Source organism: Saccoglossus kowalevskii, chromosome 19, assembly GCF_978046115.1.
Source record: "Saccoglossus kowalevskii chromosome 19, keSacKowa6.1, whole genome shotgun sequence".
In the NCBI taxonomy this organism is placed as follows: Eukaryota; Metazoa; Hemichordata; class Enteropneusta; family Harrimaniidae; genus Saccoglossus; species Saccoglossus kowalevskii.
In genome coordinates this window covers 1,490,956-1,507,267 of record NC_140659.1, presented here as the reverse complement: position 1 = coordinate 1,507,267, position 16,312 = coordinate 1,490,956, and the positions used below count along the sequence as shown (strand labels likewise).

Sequence of the window (16,312 nt, the reverse complement as noted above, 5' to 3'; positions counted from 1 at the left end):
AGTCAATGAAAACAGCTATATAAGAAATAGAACTCAATTTTGAAGTAATCCTGGGCAATCTAATTTGCACATGTTACACATGTACGAGTAGTATTAATACAGGAGAGTCTCAACAACTTCCCAAGTACATTTTTCTGAGAGTTTTCAACTTTGTTTTCACTATGATGGTTGCCTGAATGTTCCGGGAATATGCTTCAATACTCCTTATTCTGACTCTATGCCCCCATACCCCTCAGTACACGATTGCTAAGATTTATTTGATTGTCAAAGAATCCCAAGAATACTGTCACACACAACATAATATTACCGTAATTGGTATAGTACAGGTGTGATGGTTCAAATACCAAAATGGCAACAGTAACAGAAAGATTTCCCTGGTGGCGATGATAAAATACGAACACGGAGCCAACAGATGAGGTTTCAACTGGTACTGGTATTATAATTATACTCTGCAAACATCAAGTACAATAATGCGGTAAAACTCCACTACTCCAATAACTAGATACTTAAACTCCATTACAATTCAACAAGATCTCCGATCTGATCTCAGTGCTGAACAACTCCCCTATATATACCTACACTGTCTATAAATAGACCATTACATCAGCATACATAATGAGTCTGGAACTTACTACCAAATTCTAGAATGTTCCATTACCTTCTATTGCCTCCTACAGTGTTCTATGACCTATTCAACCAGTTTCTAAACAAAATCTAGAATATTCCACCCAGACACAGTACGGTTCTAGAACATTCTCAGTGACACGGAAGTGGTAAACAAGTCGTATGCGACAAATACTAATTGTTGTTTTCACATGTTTGACTCAATCTATTTTGTTTCAGGTCTCACTTGTTGGACTCCGTAGTCTGTTACTATTTGCCAGTGGTTTGCTAGGTCTTTTTGGTAGCGCTGCATTAGAACTCTCTGGTTCAGGAGCACTGGCAGTGTTAACTATTGCATTTGTAGCAGCCTACAAGTGGAAAGCAACAAAGGTGAGGATTGGCTATTTACATATTGCTTGCAACATGTGTCAGCCTGTAGTACCATATGAAATCTTTTGCAGTGACACATTTTTCTCTGTAGTTTGTTTCAAATTAGCATTCTCTAAATTGTCTTAACATATTTTGCTCAACATTTAAGTTCCAGAATTTTGATAATTAATGAAATTTTGTTTTTAAACTTTGTAATTATATTGTCCCAGTTTCAGCTGTTTTTAGCTCCGATGTTGACTTTGTCAAGCGGAACTTATCATATGAGTAATTGTCGGTTGTCGTTCACATCAAGTTTTTATATTTTCAACTTCTTCTTGAAAACTACAAGCCTGATTGCTTTGATACTTTGTGTATATGTACCTTGGGTAGACCTCACCTAGATTTGTTTATTTCATGTAGATATGTTCTCTAATTTTGATTAATATTTTTGTCATTTTTGGTAAAGTGACATGGATTTAAATTGTCTTCAGGTTAGGGTTAAATATCTATATATAAATTATATATATCTGATTATATCAAGGGGTAATAATGTTTTAAAACAAGAATTTTAAAAAGGACAATTTTTGCATATTTTTTATCCATAGTTTTTTTGTTATAAAAATATTTCATACCGGGTAAAATCAATAATTATGCAACAATTTTAAAACAAAAAACCATGATTATTTTACTCTTGTTTAATAGGTTCAATGGTCATGAAAGACTTTAACAGATTGAACTTGAATGAAATGACATGAAATATTATAAGTTGATATTCTGCTCTGACCCTTTCTGCACATTTTTCTTGAGAAATTACTGAGGAGTAATTGTTTACCTACAATGTGACCTTGGAATAACCTAAGATACCTTGGGATGACCTAAGATACCTTGGGGTGACCTAAGATACCTTGGGATGACCTAAGATACCTTGGGGTGACCTAAGATACCTTGGGATGACCTAAGATACCTTGGGGTGACCTAAGATACCTTGGGATGACCTAAGATACCTTGGGGTGACCTAAGATACCTTGGAATAACCTAAGATACCTTGGAATAACCTAAGATACCTTGGGGTGACCTAAGATACCTTGGGGTGACCTAAGATACCTTGGGGTGACCTAAGATACCTTGGGGTGACCTAAGATACCTTGGGATGACCTAAGATACCTTGGGGTGACCTAAGATACCTTGGGGTGACCTAAGATACCTTGGGGTGACCTAAGATACCTTGGGGTGACCTAAGATACCTTGGGATGACCTAAGATACCTTGGGGTGACCTAAGATACCTTGGGATGACCTAAGATACCTTGGGGTGACCTAAGATACCTTGGGGTGACCTAAGATACCTTGGGGTGACCTAAGATACCTTGGGGTGACCTAAGATACCTTGGGGTGACCTAAGATACCTTGGGATGACCTAAGATACCTTGGGGTGACCTAAGATACCTTGGGGTGACCTAAGATACCTTGGGGTGACCTAAGATACCTTGGGGTGACCTAAGATACCTTGGGGTGACCTAAGATACCTTGGGGTGACCTAAGATACCTTGGGGTGACCTAAGATACCTTGGGGTGACCTAAGATACCTTGGGGTGACCTAAGATACCTTGGGGTGACCTAAGATACCTTGGGGTGACCTAAGATACCTTGGGATGACCTAAGATACCTTGGGATGACCTAAGATACCTTGGGTGACCTAAGATACCTTGGGGTGACCTAAGATACCTTGGGATGACCTAAGATACCTTGGGATGACCTAAGATACCTTGGAATGACCTAAGATACCTTGGGATGACCTAAGATACCTTGGGATGACCTAAGATACCTTGGGATGACCTAAGATACCTTGGGATGACCTAAGATACCTTGGAACGACTTAAGATACCTTGGGGGTGACCTAAGATACGTTGGGGTGACCTAAGGTAACTTGGGGTGACCTAAGGTAACTTGGGGTGACCTAAGGTAACTTGGGGTGACCTAAGGTAACTTGGGGTGACTTAAGGTACCTTGGGGTGACTTAAGGTACCTTGGGGTGACCTAAGATACCTTGGGATGACCTAGGATACCTTGGGATGACCTAGGATACCTTGGGATGACCTAGGATACCTTGGGATGACCTAATATACCTTGGGATGACCTAAGATACCTTGGGGTGACCTAAGATACCTTGGGATGACCTAAGATACCTTGGGGTGACCTAAGATACCTTGGAATAACCTAAGATACCTTGGAATAACCTAAGATACCTTGGGGTGACCTAAGATACCTTGGGGTGACCTAAGATACCTTGGGATGACCTAAGATACCTTGGGATGACCTAAGATACCTTGGGGTGACCTAAGATACCTTGGGGTGACCTAAGATACCTTGGGGTGACCTAAGATACCTTGGGATGACCTAAGATACCTTGGGGTGACCTAAGATACCTTGGGGTGACCTAAGATACCTTGGGGTGACCTAAGATACCTTGGGGTGACCTAAGATACCTTGGGGTGACCTAAGATACCTTGGGGTGACCTAAGATACCTTGGGGTGACCTAAGATACCTTGGGGTGACCTAAGATACCTTGGGATGACCTAAGATACCTTGGGATGACCTAAGATACCTTGGGGTGACCTAAGATACCTTGGGGTGACCTAAGATACTTTGGGGTGACCTAAGATACCTTGGGGTGACCTAAGATACCTTGGGGTGACCTAAGATACCTTGGGGTGACCTAAGATACCTTGGGGTGACCTAAGATACCTTGGGGTGACCTAAGATACCTTGGAATGACCTAAGATACATGTACCTTGGGATGACCTAAGATACCTTGGGATGATCTAAGATACCTTGGGATGACCTAAGATACCTTGGGATGACCTAAGATACCTTGGAACGACTTAAGATACCTTGGGGTGACCTAAGATACGTTGGGGTGACCTAAGGTAACTTGGGGTGACCTAAGGTAACTTGGGGTGACCTAAGGTAACTTGGGGTGACTTAAGGTACCTTGGGGTGACTTAAGGTACGTTGGGGTGACCTAAGATACCTTGGGATGACCTAGGATACCTTGGGATGACCTAGGATACCTTGGGATGACCTAATATACCTTGGAACGACTTAAGATACGTTGGGGTGACCTAAGATACGTTGGGGTGACCTAAGATACCTTGGGATGACCTAAGATACCTTGGGGTGACCTAAGATACCTTGGGATGACCTAAGATACCTTGGGATGACCTAAGATACCTTGGGGTGACCTAAGATACCTTGGGATGACCTAAGATACCTTGGAATAACCTAAGATACCTTGGGGTGACCTAAGATACCTTGGGGTGACCTAAGATACCTTGGGATGACCTAAGATACCTTGGGGTGACCTAAGATACCTTGGGATGACCTAAGATACCTTGGAATAACCTAAGATACCTTGGGGTGACCTAAGGTACCTTGGGATGACCTAAGGTAACTTGGGGTGACCTAAGGTACCTTGGGGTAACCTAAGGTAACTTGGGATGACCTAGGATACCTTGGGATGACCTAAGATACCTTGGGATGACCTAAGGTACCTTGGGATGACCTAAGGTACAGTCTTGATGCATTCTATCATGTATTCTTATGTTTCAGGTACCAGTGCAAGAAGTAATGAGTTTATTATGGACTTTCTTCCAACCTTATTTATTTTCCCTTATTGGAGCTGAAATACTGATTGGAAATCTGGATGCATCAACAATAGGTATACAGTTAAACCAGGGTGGCAATGTGTTTTGGTTGGTGGGAGATCTTATGGTTGCAGAAAACACTGTCAATTTACAGTCACAGAATATATCTAGTGTTGACTGAGGTTTCAGAAATGAGTAATTTTTAGAACATTTCAATCTTTCCTGGCGCCTAAATTGTAGTCAAGCTTTTTCAGAGCCGTTGGTGCCTATTCAAGAATACAATGTAAAATTGTGACTGGCGGAATAGGTAAACTCTGTTTGACAATGGACAGCTATCACTGTGAAAAATGGTAAAAACATTTTCAATGATCTCTTGCAAATCCTAATTCCCTGTTTCTTGGGAAAAATCATACTGTTTACACTGAAATCAAAAGATGGCACTGCAACGTTGTGTTGGATTCGTCATCTTATGCTATTTGGAATTTCTAATACCGATATATCTTCGGCTAACACCATCCAGCAATCTTGGTTAATAACTGGTCGACTTACATGTAACAAACATGACAGGAATTATTTCACACAATCAACTGTTTGTGTGGGACCAAAAATGTTTGCTTATGGTGAAAATAATTTAAATTTTACTTGCATTTCAAAACATACTGGTATTTTGTAATAACAAAAATAAGTTTTTTGACTATGAAATAGCATTTTGATTTGAAACTTATTGCATTAAATTAAATTATTTATTCATGAAAGAGTATTTTTTTTTATTTGTAAAGATGTCAGTTGTTTGTGATGCATATTTTTGAACTAACTGCAGTTCTTTCATTTATGCCCGACAACTAAATTAAAATATCCAGTACTAACAGCAATACTCTTACAATCTATTTCATGATTAATGTATTGAGGCTTTAATGGACATAAATAGAAATTCACAAATGTGCAAAAAGTATCTTGTAGTAAGGAACCCACAAGTGTAAATCACTATTTAAAAAAACAATAATCAGCCTTTGTCAATCTAGTGTAGTTGAATTAGCTCAATCATTTTTGGGAATTTCAGAATATGAGACCTATTGTTAATATATATTGTATTTTCTGTAGGGCTTGGAATAGGTATGTTGGCCATATCATTGTCTGTGAGAATGCTTGTATCATTCCTGTCTGTGTTTCGTGCTGGTCTCAATCTCAAAGAAAAATGTTTCATTCCTCTTGCTTGGTTGCCGAAGGCCACTGTACAGGTATGTGTATTCTCTGCTATTACATTGCTAGAATTATAGATAACAGGGACTTGTGTTCAGGGTTCTATCTGTGCAAATATCTAATTTTCTGACTACATATTATTTGACATAGTCAGCCATTTTGAATGATTTATAATATTGGTATGATTTATAATGTACTTGTAAAGTTTTATCGTCATCAGTCAATGTATGTCTAGAACAGCATTTCGCATTTCTCTGTTTTTAATTTGATCTGAATAAACATTATGATCTTGTTCTGTTTATGTACAAGATGGACAATAGGTGTGTGTGTTTAACCAAAATTTGGGTTCAAACTAGTAGAAATGTTTGATTCATTCAGCCATCTTGAATAGCTGTGCACATTGTGACAAGTTGTATAATGCATAGAAAATGTTTTAACATGATCAGTCAAGGAATGTCAGAGATATAGCTTTAGAACCGTGTTCATTAAAACAAAATGGCCACCATTTTTACCTTGTCAATATTATCATAAATGAACGTCAAGCTGTATAAGAGAAAAATGTTTGTCCTCATTGTTGTAAAAACAGTTTTTATCCAATTTCTATCAAACTTGTAATATTATTTTTTGGATCTGGCCAAGTTCAATATTTGATGATGGTTGAATTTCAAGATATGGGATAAAATTTAGCAGAATAAAATCATTCAAAATAATTGGACAGAATAAAGATATTTATACTGCTGCTAATGAGAGCCTCATGTTAATAATAAGATCTGTCTTTTTGAATTCTTGCTACTATTTTATTTTGCTTATTTATTCAATTAATGCACTATTATTTGGAAATTCTTATGCAATTCGTGGTATATTATTCTATAAAGAATATTGAGATTAATACAGTACATGTAATAATTGAAGATCATGTTGCCCAGTATTTTCTTGTCAAACTTTGCTCAGATATGTTGCTGTAATATTATTTTAAGAATCTTATATACAATACATACAAATACAAATTTTCCGGATCTTTATTCTTTAAAAAGTTGACTGTGTTGAGCTTGTTCCAATAAAATGATGTGCATCTCATTATGTCTAATGTATGTACCAATTTTGAACAAAATGTATCTATACATGACAAAGATTGGGTCCTAGAATGGAAGAAATGCTTGATTTTGATAAATTTTTAATAATAATATTTCACAACATTCAACAATTACTGTCTAAGTTTGAAAGTAATCAATCGGTCTACCAAGCTGGTGAAGTAGCATATCTCAAAATAGAATAAAAATAAAGAGTTCATTCTGCTGTCATAACAGATCTCTCTTTTCAAAACATGACACAGACACGATGACGGAAACCCATTCAACCATGCATCATCATCATCAAGCTTGAGTGTTGAAAATAACTCTCATTATGAGTACAATACAACACACCTTTTTACACACTATGACAGTCTGATATGAATTTCCTCAAATTTGGTAGAAGGAGTATAACCAATAACTTTGATTTGTAAAGTCTACTCAAGATGTCTGACTGGATCCATCCATCAGGTTACTCAAATAGTAATGATATGATTTTTGCATAATGTTATATAACTATAAAATAACAATGTAATTCAAAATAAAACATTACAAAACCTGGTTTATCAAGACCAAAACATATTTCATCTGTGGAATAGCGATTAGGAAGTACAGGTCCAAGTAGGCACTTCAAACTTATGAAAGAATATGTTTGAAGGTCGAATAGGTGTAATATGGGAAATTATTGTATTGGCATTATGAGATATTTGATACATTGTTACACTGCCTGACAATTGTTTACATTTCTATGTATCTGTAACGTTTTATCACAGGCTGCTATTGGTTCTATAGCATTGGACACTGCAAGGGAAAAAGGTTCATCCGAGGAAGTGATAGAGCTTGGAAAACAGGTAACACTAATACCAATAATGTCAACAAAAAACATTATTCAAAGGATCGATGAATCTTTTAGTGGTTTTTTCATTTTTCACCACCACAAACCTTTGGTCTTGTGTCTGTCAGTGGTTTTTCCATCTTTCACCACTGCAATCTTCCAGTCTAATTGATTTTTTTCTGTTGTAGATTTTGACAATAGCTGTGCTGTCTATCATCATAACGGCACCTCTAGGTGCTGCAGCCATTGCTTTGAGTGGACCACGATTACTGAACAAAACAACTAGTACTTCACATAAACTTGTGAATCAAGATGTTCCATCTGAATGTGCTTCCATGTTGAATAAAGACACTGGTGTCTAGTGAACTTAGAGAACTTGCCAGCTATGTGGCAAAACATTGTATTGAATACATCTACTATTGCCTGATTGGAGGTTTGACTCACAATACGAGTCTTTGCACTGTGCAGTGTGCATGCACGTTTCTGGCATCAACATTTTAACGACTATCAATTAACTTTACACCTAGCAAGTGACAACCCTCACTATGTTTCATAATTTATATTAATATTCAATTGTATTAATATTAATACAATTGTACCATTCCTACCCCTTTACTAAACCTTAGCTTTGCAAACATTTCTATGTTAAGTCACAGGATATTCAACTATTTTTTAATTAAACTTAAATTAAAGCGCAATTCTATGTTGAATCTAAAGAACTACTCATTGCATTTTGATGAAACTTGGTACATAGATTCTCTAGGACAATGGGACTTGATTATTTTTTGGTGAAAATCCATGCATAATTTGCATAATGATTAGTCATCTTTCAGCTTTTCCACTAATCATTACATTACAATGAAACTTCATACTTAAATGCTCTGCATAATTTGCATAATGATTAGTCATCTTTCAGCTTTTCCACTAATCATTACATTACAATGAAACTTCATACTTAAATGCTCTGGGACAATGCACAGACCTAATAACTTTTAGGTTAATACCTATGCATATTAATTACCTAATTTGCGTAATGATTACTCAATTTACAGCTTTGCCAGGGATGTCTCAAGTACAAACTTGATACCTACATGCTCTAGGACAATGCATGGACCTAATAACTTTTGAGTTAATACCTATGCATATTAATTACCTAATTTGCGTAATGATAACTCAATTTCTGGCTTTTCCACTCATATCTCATATCTCAGTGCTAATCATCACTTAACAAGGGAAATTGGTACCTACATGCTCTGGGACAATGCACAGACCTAATAACTTTTGGGTTAATATCTATGCATATTAATTACCTAATTTGCATAATGATAACTCAATTTCTGGCTTTTCCACTTATATCTCATATCTCATTGCTAATCTTCACTTAACAAGGGAAATTGGTACCTACATGCTCTGGGACAATGCACAGACCTAATAACTTTTGGGTTAATATCTATGCATATTAATTACCTAATTTGCATAATGATAACTCAATTTCTGGCTTTTCCACTTATATCTCATATCTCATTGCTAATCTTCACTTAACAAGGGAAATTGGTACCTACATGCTCTGGGACAATGCACAGACCTAATAACTTTTAGGTTAATACTTATGCATATTAATTACCTGATTTGCATAATGATTACTCAATTTACAGCTTTGCCAGGGATGTCTCAAGTACAAACTTGATACCTACATGCTCTAGGACAATGCATGGACCTAATAACTTTTGGGTTAATACCTATGCATATTAATTACCTGATTTACATAATGATAACTCAATTTCTGGCTTTTCCACTCATATCTCATATCTCAGTGCTAATCATCACTTAACAAGGGAAATTGGTACCTACATGCTCTGGGACAATGCACAGACCTAATAACTTTTGGGTTATTACCTATGCATATTAATCACCTAATTTGCATAATGATAACTCAATTTCTGGCTTTTCCACTCATATCTCATATCTCAGTGCTAATCATCACTTAACAAGGGAAATTGGTACCTACATGCTCTGGGACAATGCACAGACCTAATAACTTTTGGGTTAATATCTATGCATATTAATCACCTAATTTGCATAATGATAACTCAATTTCTGGCTTTTCCACTCATATCTCATATCTCAGTGCTAATCATCACTTAACAAGGGAAATTGGTACCTACATGCTCTGGGACAATGCACAGACCTAATAACTTTTGGGTTAATATCTATGCATATTAATCACCTAATTTGCATAATGATAACTCAATTTCTGGCTTTTCTACTCATATCTCATATCTCAGTGCTAATCATCACTTAACAAAGGAAATTGGTACCTACATGCTCTGGGACAATTCACAGACCTAATAACTTTTGGGTTAATATCTATGCATATTAATCACCTAATTTGCCTAATGATAATTCAATTTCTGGCTTTTCCACTCATATCTCATATCTCAGTGCTAATCTTCACTTAACAAGGGAAATTGGTACCTACATGCTCTGGGACAATGCACAGACCTAATAACTTTTGGGTTAATATCTATGCATATTAATTACCTAATTTGCCTAATGATAACTCAATTTCTGGCTTTTCCACTCATATCTCATATCTCAGTGCTAATCATCACTTAACAAGGGAAATTGGTACCTACATGCTCTGGGACAATGCACAGACCTAATAACTTTTGGGTTAATATCTAAGCATATTAATCACCTAATTTGCATAATGATAACTCAATTTCTGGCTTTTCCACTCATATCTCATATCTCAGTGCTAATCATCACTTAACAAGGGAAATTGGTACCTACATGCTCTGGGACAATGCACAGACCTAATAACTTTTGGGTTAATATCTATGCATATTAATCACCTAATTTGCATAATGATAACTCAATTTCTGGCTTTTCCACTCATATCTCATATCTCATATCTCAGTGCTAATCATCACTTAACAAGGGAAATTGGTACCTACATGCTCTGGGACAATGCACAGACCTAATAACTTTTGGGTTAATATCTATGCATATTAATTACCTAATTTGCCTAATGATAACTCAATTTCTGGCTTTTCCACTCATATCTCATATCTCAGTGCTAATCATCACTTAACAAGGGAAATTGGTACCTACATGCTCTGGGACAATGCACAGACCTAATAACTTTTGGGTTAATATCTATGCATATTAATCACCTAATTTGCATAATGATAACTCAATTTCTGGCTTTTCCACTCATATCTCATATCTCATATCTCAGTGCTAATCATCACTTAACAAGGGAAATTGGTACCTACATGCTCTGGGACAATGCACAGACCTAATAACTTTTGGGTTAATATCTATGCATATTAATTACCTAATTTGCCTAATGATAACTCAATTTCTGGCTTTTCCACTCATATCTCATATCTCAGTGCTAATCATCACTTAACAAGGGAAATTGGTACCTACATGCTCTGGGACAATGCACAGACCTAATAACTTTTAGGTTAATACCTATGCATATTAATTACCTGATTTGCATAATGATTACTCAATTTACTGCTTTGCCAGGGATGTCTCAAGTACAAACTTGATACCTACATGCTCTAGGACAATGTATGGACCTGATAAAGTGTGAATGAATTATTAACATCTATGCATATTAATTATCTAAATATTAATAATAATAATTCATAATTTGTTGGCTTCTAATCACAATTCTATAACACTTGGTACATTGATGGTCTGTGACATTGCAAAAACTAGATTAGTTTTACATTAAAATATGTGCATATTAATTACCGGATTTGCATAACAGTCAGTTTTCAGCCTTTTTGTCAATATCTCAAGTATCTATATTTTTTCAATTAACCTTGATTCATAAAGACAATCCAACTAATTAGTTTTTGGTTTATATACATGATAATTTACTTTTAAGCTTTCCATCGATTATGTTAAGAATTAATCATCACATTATAATAAAACTTGATACATAAGTGCTCTGGAACAATACATAGACGTAATTAGTTTTGGGGTGTAATCTATGCAAAATAATTGCTTAATTTGCACTCTTTTCATGAACAATTTTTGCATTTCAATAAGACTTGTATATAAGCCTGGGAACAATGCATTGGATTGAAATTTGAGCATACTAATTGCTGTACATGTACAATGTGCATAATTATCACACTTCATGCATGTTGATTATTATTAGCCAATTTCTGGTATCTCAAAAAACTAAATTTAAATTGAACTTGTGGTAGAGGTGCTCCAGAAATGAGACTTAAAACCACAGATGTAAGTGAAGTCTGTATATAAAGTAAATGTATATCTTCAAGTATTATAAACTTCAATAATTTGGATCACATTGTTTTTATGTTCTATATCTCAAATAGCAGACAAATATTAGTTGCCAAGATTCTTGTTGGGAAGGCTAATTCATTTGTATTATGTCTGCAATTCTCTCAGCACATGGGAGTTCTTTCTAAGCTTTCTTTGATTTTGTATTTCTTTGATTTTTGTATTCATAATGAGAGTTTTTTTATTCTTTTCGTTTTATACAATGATTTACAAAATATTTTCTGAAGGTTTTGGCAAACATATTCTTTGTCTTTGTTTTTGTATAAGTTAACAACCACGAGTACACATAAATCGGGGAATGCATTATTACTTTGTGTGTATCATCATAGATAAATGTCAAGGTGTATGAGTACAAAATTTCTGCCTTATACTTTTTCTTCACAATAACAGTTTTATCCAATTTCTTTCAACTTGGATATTAAATTAACCACTAATTGTTCCAACTAAAATTATATTCTTGTGGTTACTAAAACATATAAATACAACTAGTGATTTACACTGCATATAAATACAACTAGTGATTTTACACTGCATGTGAATACAACTAGTGATTTTACACTGCATATGAATACAACTAGTGATTTACACTGCATATGAATACAACTAGTGATTTACACTGCATATGAATACAACTTGTGATTTTACACTGCATATGAATACAACTAGTGATTTACATTGCATAAGAATACAACTAGTGATTTTACACTGCATATGAATACAACTAGTGATTTACACTGCATATAAATACAACTAGTGATTTACACTGCATATGAATACAACTAGTGATTTACACTGCATATGAATACAACTAGTGATTTACACTGCATGTGAATACAACTAGTGATTTACACTGCATATGAATACAACTGTAGTGATTACACTCTGCATATGAATACAACTAGTGATTTACACTGCATATGAATACAACTAGTGATTTGCAATGCATAAGAATACAACTAGTGATTTACACTGCATATGAATACAACTTGTGATTTTACACTGCATATGAATACAACTAGTGATTTACATTGCATAAGAATACAACTAGTGATTTTACACTGCATATGAATACAACTAGTGATTTACACTGCATATAAATACAACTAGTGATTTACACTGCATATGAATACAACTAGTGATTTACACTGCATATGAATACAACTAGTGATTTACACTGCGTGTGAATACAACTAGTGATTTACACTGCATATGAATACAACTGTAGTGATTACACTCTGCATATGAATACAACTAGTGATTTACACTGCATATGAATACAACTAGTGATTTGCAATGCATAAGAATACAACTAGTGATTTACACTACATGTGAATGCATATTATGATTTACACTGCATATGAATACAACTAGTGATTTACACTACATGTGAATACAACTAGTGATTTACACTACATGTGAATACAACTAGTGATTTACAATGCATGTGAATACAACTAGTGATTTTACACTGCATATAAATACCACTTATGATTTACACTGCATGTGAATACAACTATTGATTTGCACTGCATATGAATACAACTAGTGATTTGCAATACATATGAATACAACTAGTGATTTACACTGCATATAAATACAACTTATGATTTACACTGCATATAAATACAACTAGTGATTTACACTGCATATAAATACAACTAGTAATTTACACTGCATATGAATACAACTTATGATTTACACTGCACATGAATACAACTAGTGATTTACACTGCATATGAATACAACTAGTGATTTTACACTGCATATGAATACAACTAGTGATTTACACTGCATATGAATACAACTAGTGATTTACACTGCATATGAATACAACTAGTGATTTACACTGCATATGAATACAACTAGTGATTTTACACTGCATATGAATACAACTAGTGATTTACACTGCATATAAATACAACTAGTGATTTACACTGCATATAAATACAACTAGTGATTTACACTGCATATAAATACAACTAGTGATTTACACAGCATATAAATACAACTAGTGATTTTACACTGCATATAAATACAACTAGTGATTTACACTGCATATGAATACAACTAGTGATTTACACTGCATATGAATACAACTAGTGATTTTACACTGCATGTGAATACAACTAGTGATTTACACTGCATATGAATACAACTAGTGATTTACACTACATATAAATACAACTAGTGATTTACACTGCATATGAATACAACTAGTGATTTACACAGCATATAAATACAACTAGTGATTTTACACTGCATATAAATACCATTTATGATTTACACTGCATATAAATACAACTAGTGATTTACACTGCATATGAATACAACTAGTGATTTACACTACATATAAATACAACTAGTGATTTACACAGCATATAAATACAACTAGTGATTTTACACTGCATATAAATACCATTTATGATTTACACTGCATATGAATACAACTAGTGATTTACACTGCATGTGAATACAACTAGTGATTTACACTGCATATAAATACAACTAGTGATTTACACTGCATATGAATACAACTAGTGATTTACACTGCATATGAATACAACTTGTGATTTTACACTGCATATGAATACAACTAGTGATTTACACTGCATATAAATACAACTAGTGATTTTATACTGCATATAAATACAACTAGTGATTTACACTGCATGTGAATACAACTAGTGACTTACACTGCATGTGAATACAACTTATGATTTACACTGCATATAAATACAACTAGTGATTTTACACTGCATATGAATACAACTAGTGATTTACCCTGCATATGAATACAACTAGTGATTTACACTGCATGTGAATACAACTAGTGATTTACACTGCATATGAATACAACTAGTGACTTACACTGCATGTGAATACAACTTATGATTTACACTGCATATAAATACAATTAGTGATTTTACACTGCATATGAATACAACTAGTGATTTACACTACATGTGAATACAACTAGTGATTTACACTGCATATAAATACAACTAGTGATTTTACACTGCATATAAATACAACTAGTGATTTTACACTGCATATGAATACAACTAGTGATTTACACTGCATATGAATACAACTAGTGATTTTACACTGCATATGAATACAACTAGTGATTTACATTGCATATGAATACAACTAGTGATTTACACTGCATGTGAATACAACTAGTGATTTTACACTGCATATAAATACAACTAGTGATTTACACTGCATATGAATACAACTAGTGATTTACACTGCATGTGAATACAACTAGTGATTTTACACTGCATGTGAATACAACTTGTGATTTTACACTGCATATAAATACAACTAGTGATTTACACTGCATATGAATACAACTAGTGATTTACACTGCATACGAATACAACTTGTGATTTTACACTGCATATGAATACAACTAGTGATTTACATTGCATAAGAATACAACTAGTGATTTTACACTGCATATGAATACAACTAGTGATTTGCACTGCATATGAATACAACTAGTGACTTTACACTGCATATGAATACAACTAGTGATTTACACTGCATATGAATACAACTAGTGATTTACACTGCATATGAATACTAGTGATTTACACTGCATATGAATACAACTAGTGATTTACACTGCATATGAATACAACTAGTGATTTGCACTGCATATGAATACAACTAGTGATTTACACTACATATAAATACAACTAGTGATTTACACAGCATATAAATACAACTAGTGATTTTACACTGCATATAAATACCATTTATGATTTACACTGCATATGAATACAACTAGTGATTTACACTGCATATGAATACAACTAGTGATTTACACTGCATATAAATACAACTAGTGATTTACACTGCATATGAATACAACTAGTGATTTACACTGCATATGAATACAACTTGTGATTTTACACTGCATATGAATACAACTATTGATTTACACTGCATATGAATACAACTAGTGATTTACACTGCATATAAATACAACTAGTGATTTTATACTGCATATAAATACAACTAGTGATTTTACACTGCATATGAATACAACTAGTGACTTACACTGCATGTGAATACAACTTATGATTTACACTGCATATAAATACAACTAGTGATTTTACACTGCATATGAATACAACTAGTGATTTACCCTGCATATGAATACAACTAGTGATTTACACTGCATGTGAATACAACTAGTGATTTACCCTGCATATGAATACAACTAGTGATTTACACTGCATATAAATACAACTAGTG

The 16,312-nt window shown here is 34.4% G+C and overlaps 1 protein-coding gene across 1 annotated transcript in view; it reads left to right on the top strand.

The window, feature by feature from the left end:
• LOC102803917 (sodium/hydrogen exchanger 9B2-like) overlaps nucleotides 1–12,495 on the top strand; it is a 94,128-nt gene extending 81,633 nt beyond the window's left edge. The window contains exons 7-11 of the mRNA XM_085494108.1: nucleotides 844–993; nucleotides 4,581–4,689; nucleotides 5,717–5,853; nucleotides 7,659–7,736; nucleotides 7,909–12,495. Coding sequence (XP_085350234.1) covers nucleotides 844–993; nucleotides 4,581–4,689; nucleotides 5,717–5,853; nucleotides 7,659–7,736; nucleotides 7,909–8,082 — 648 coding nt within the window. The 3' untranslated portion in view covers nucleotides 8,083–12,495. The remainder of the gene's footprint in view (nucleotides 1–843; nucleotides 994–4,580; nucleotides 4,690–5,716; nucleotides 5,854–7,658; nucleotides 7,737–7,908) is intronic.
• Nucleotides 12,496–16,312: the final 3,817 nt, after the last annotated feature.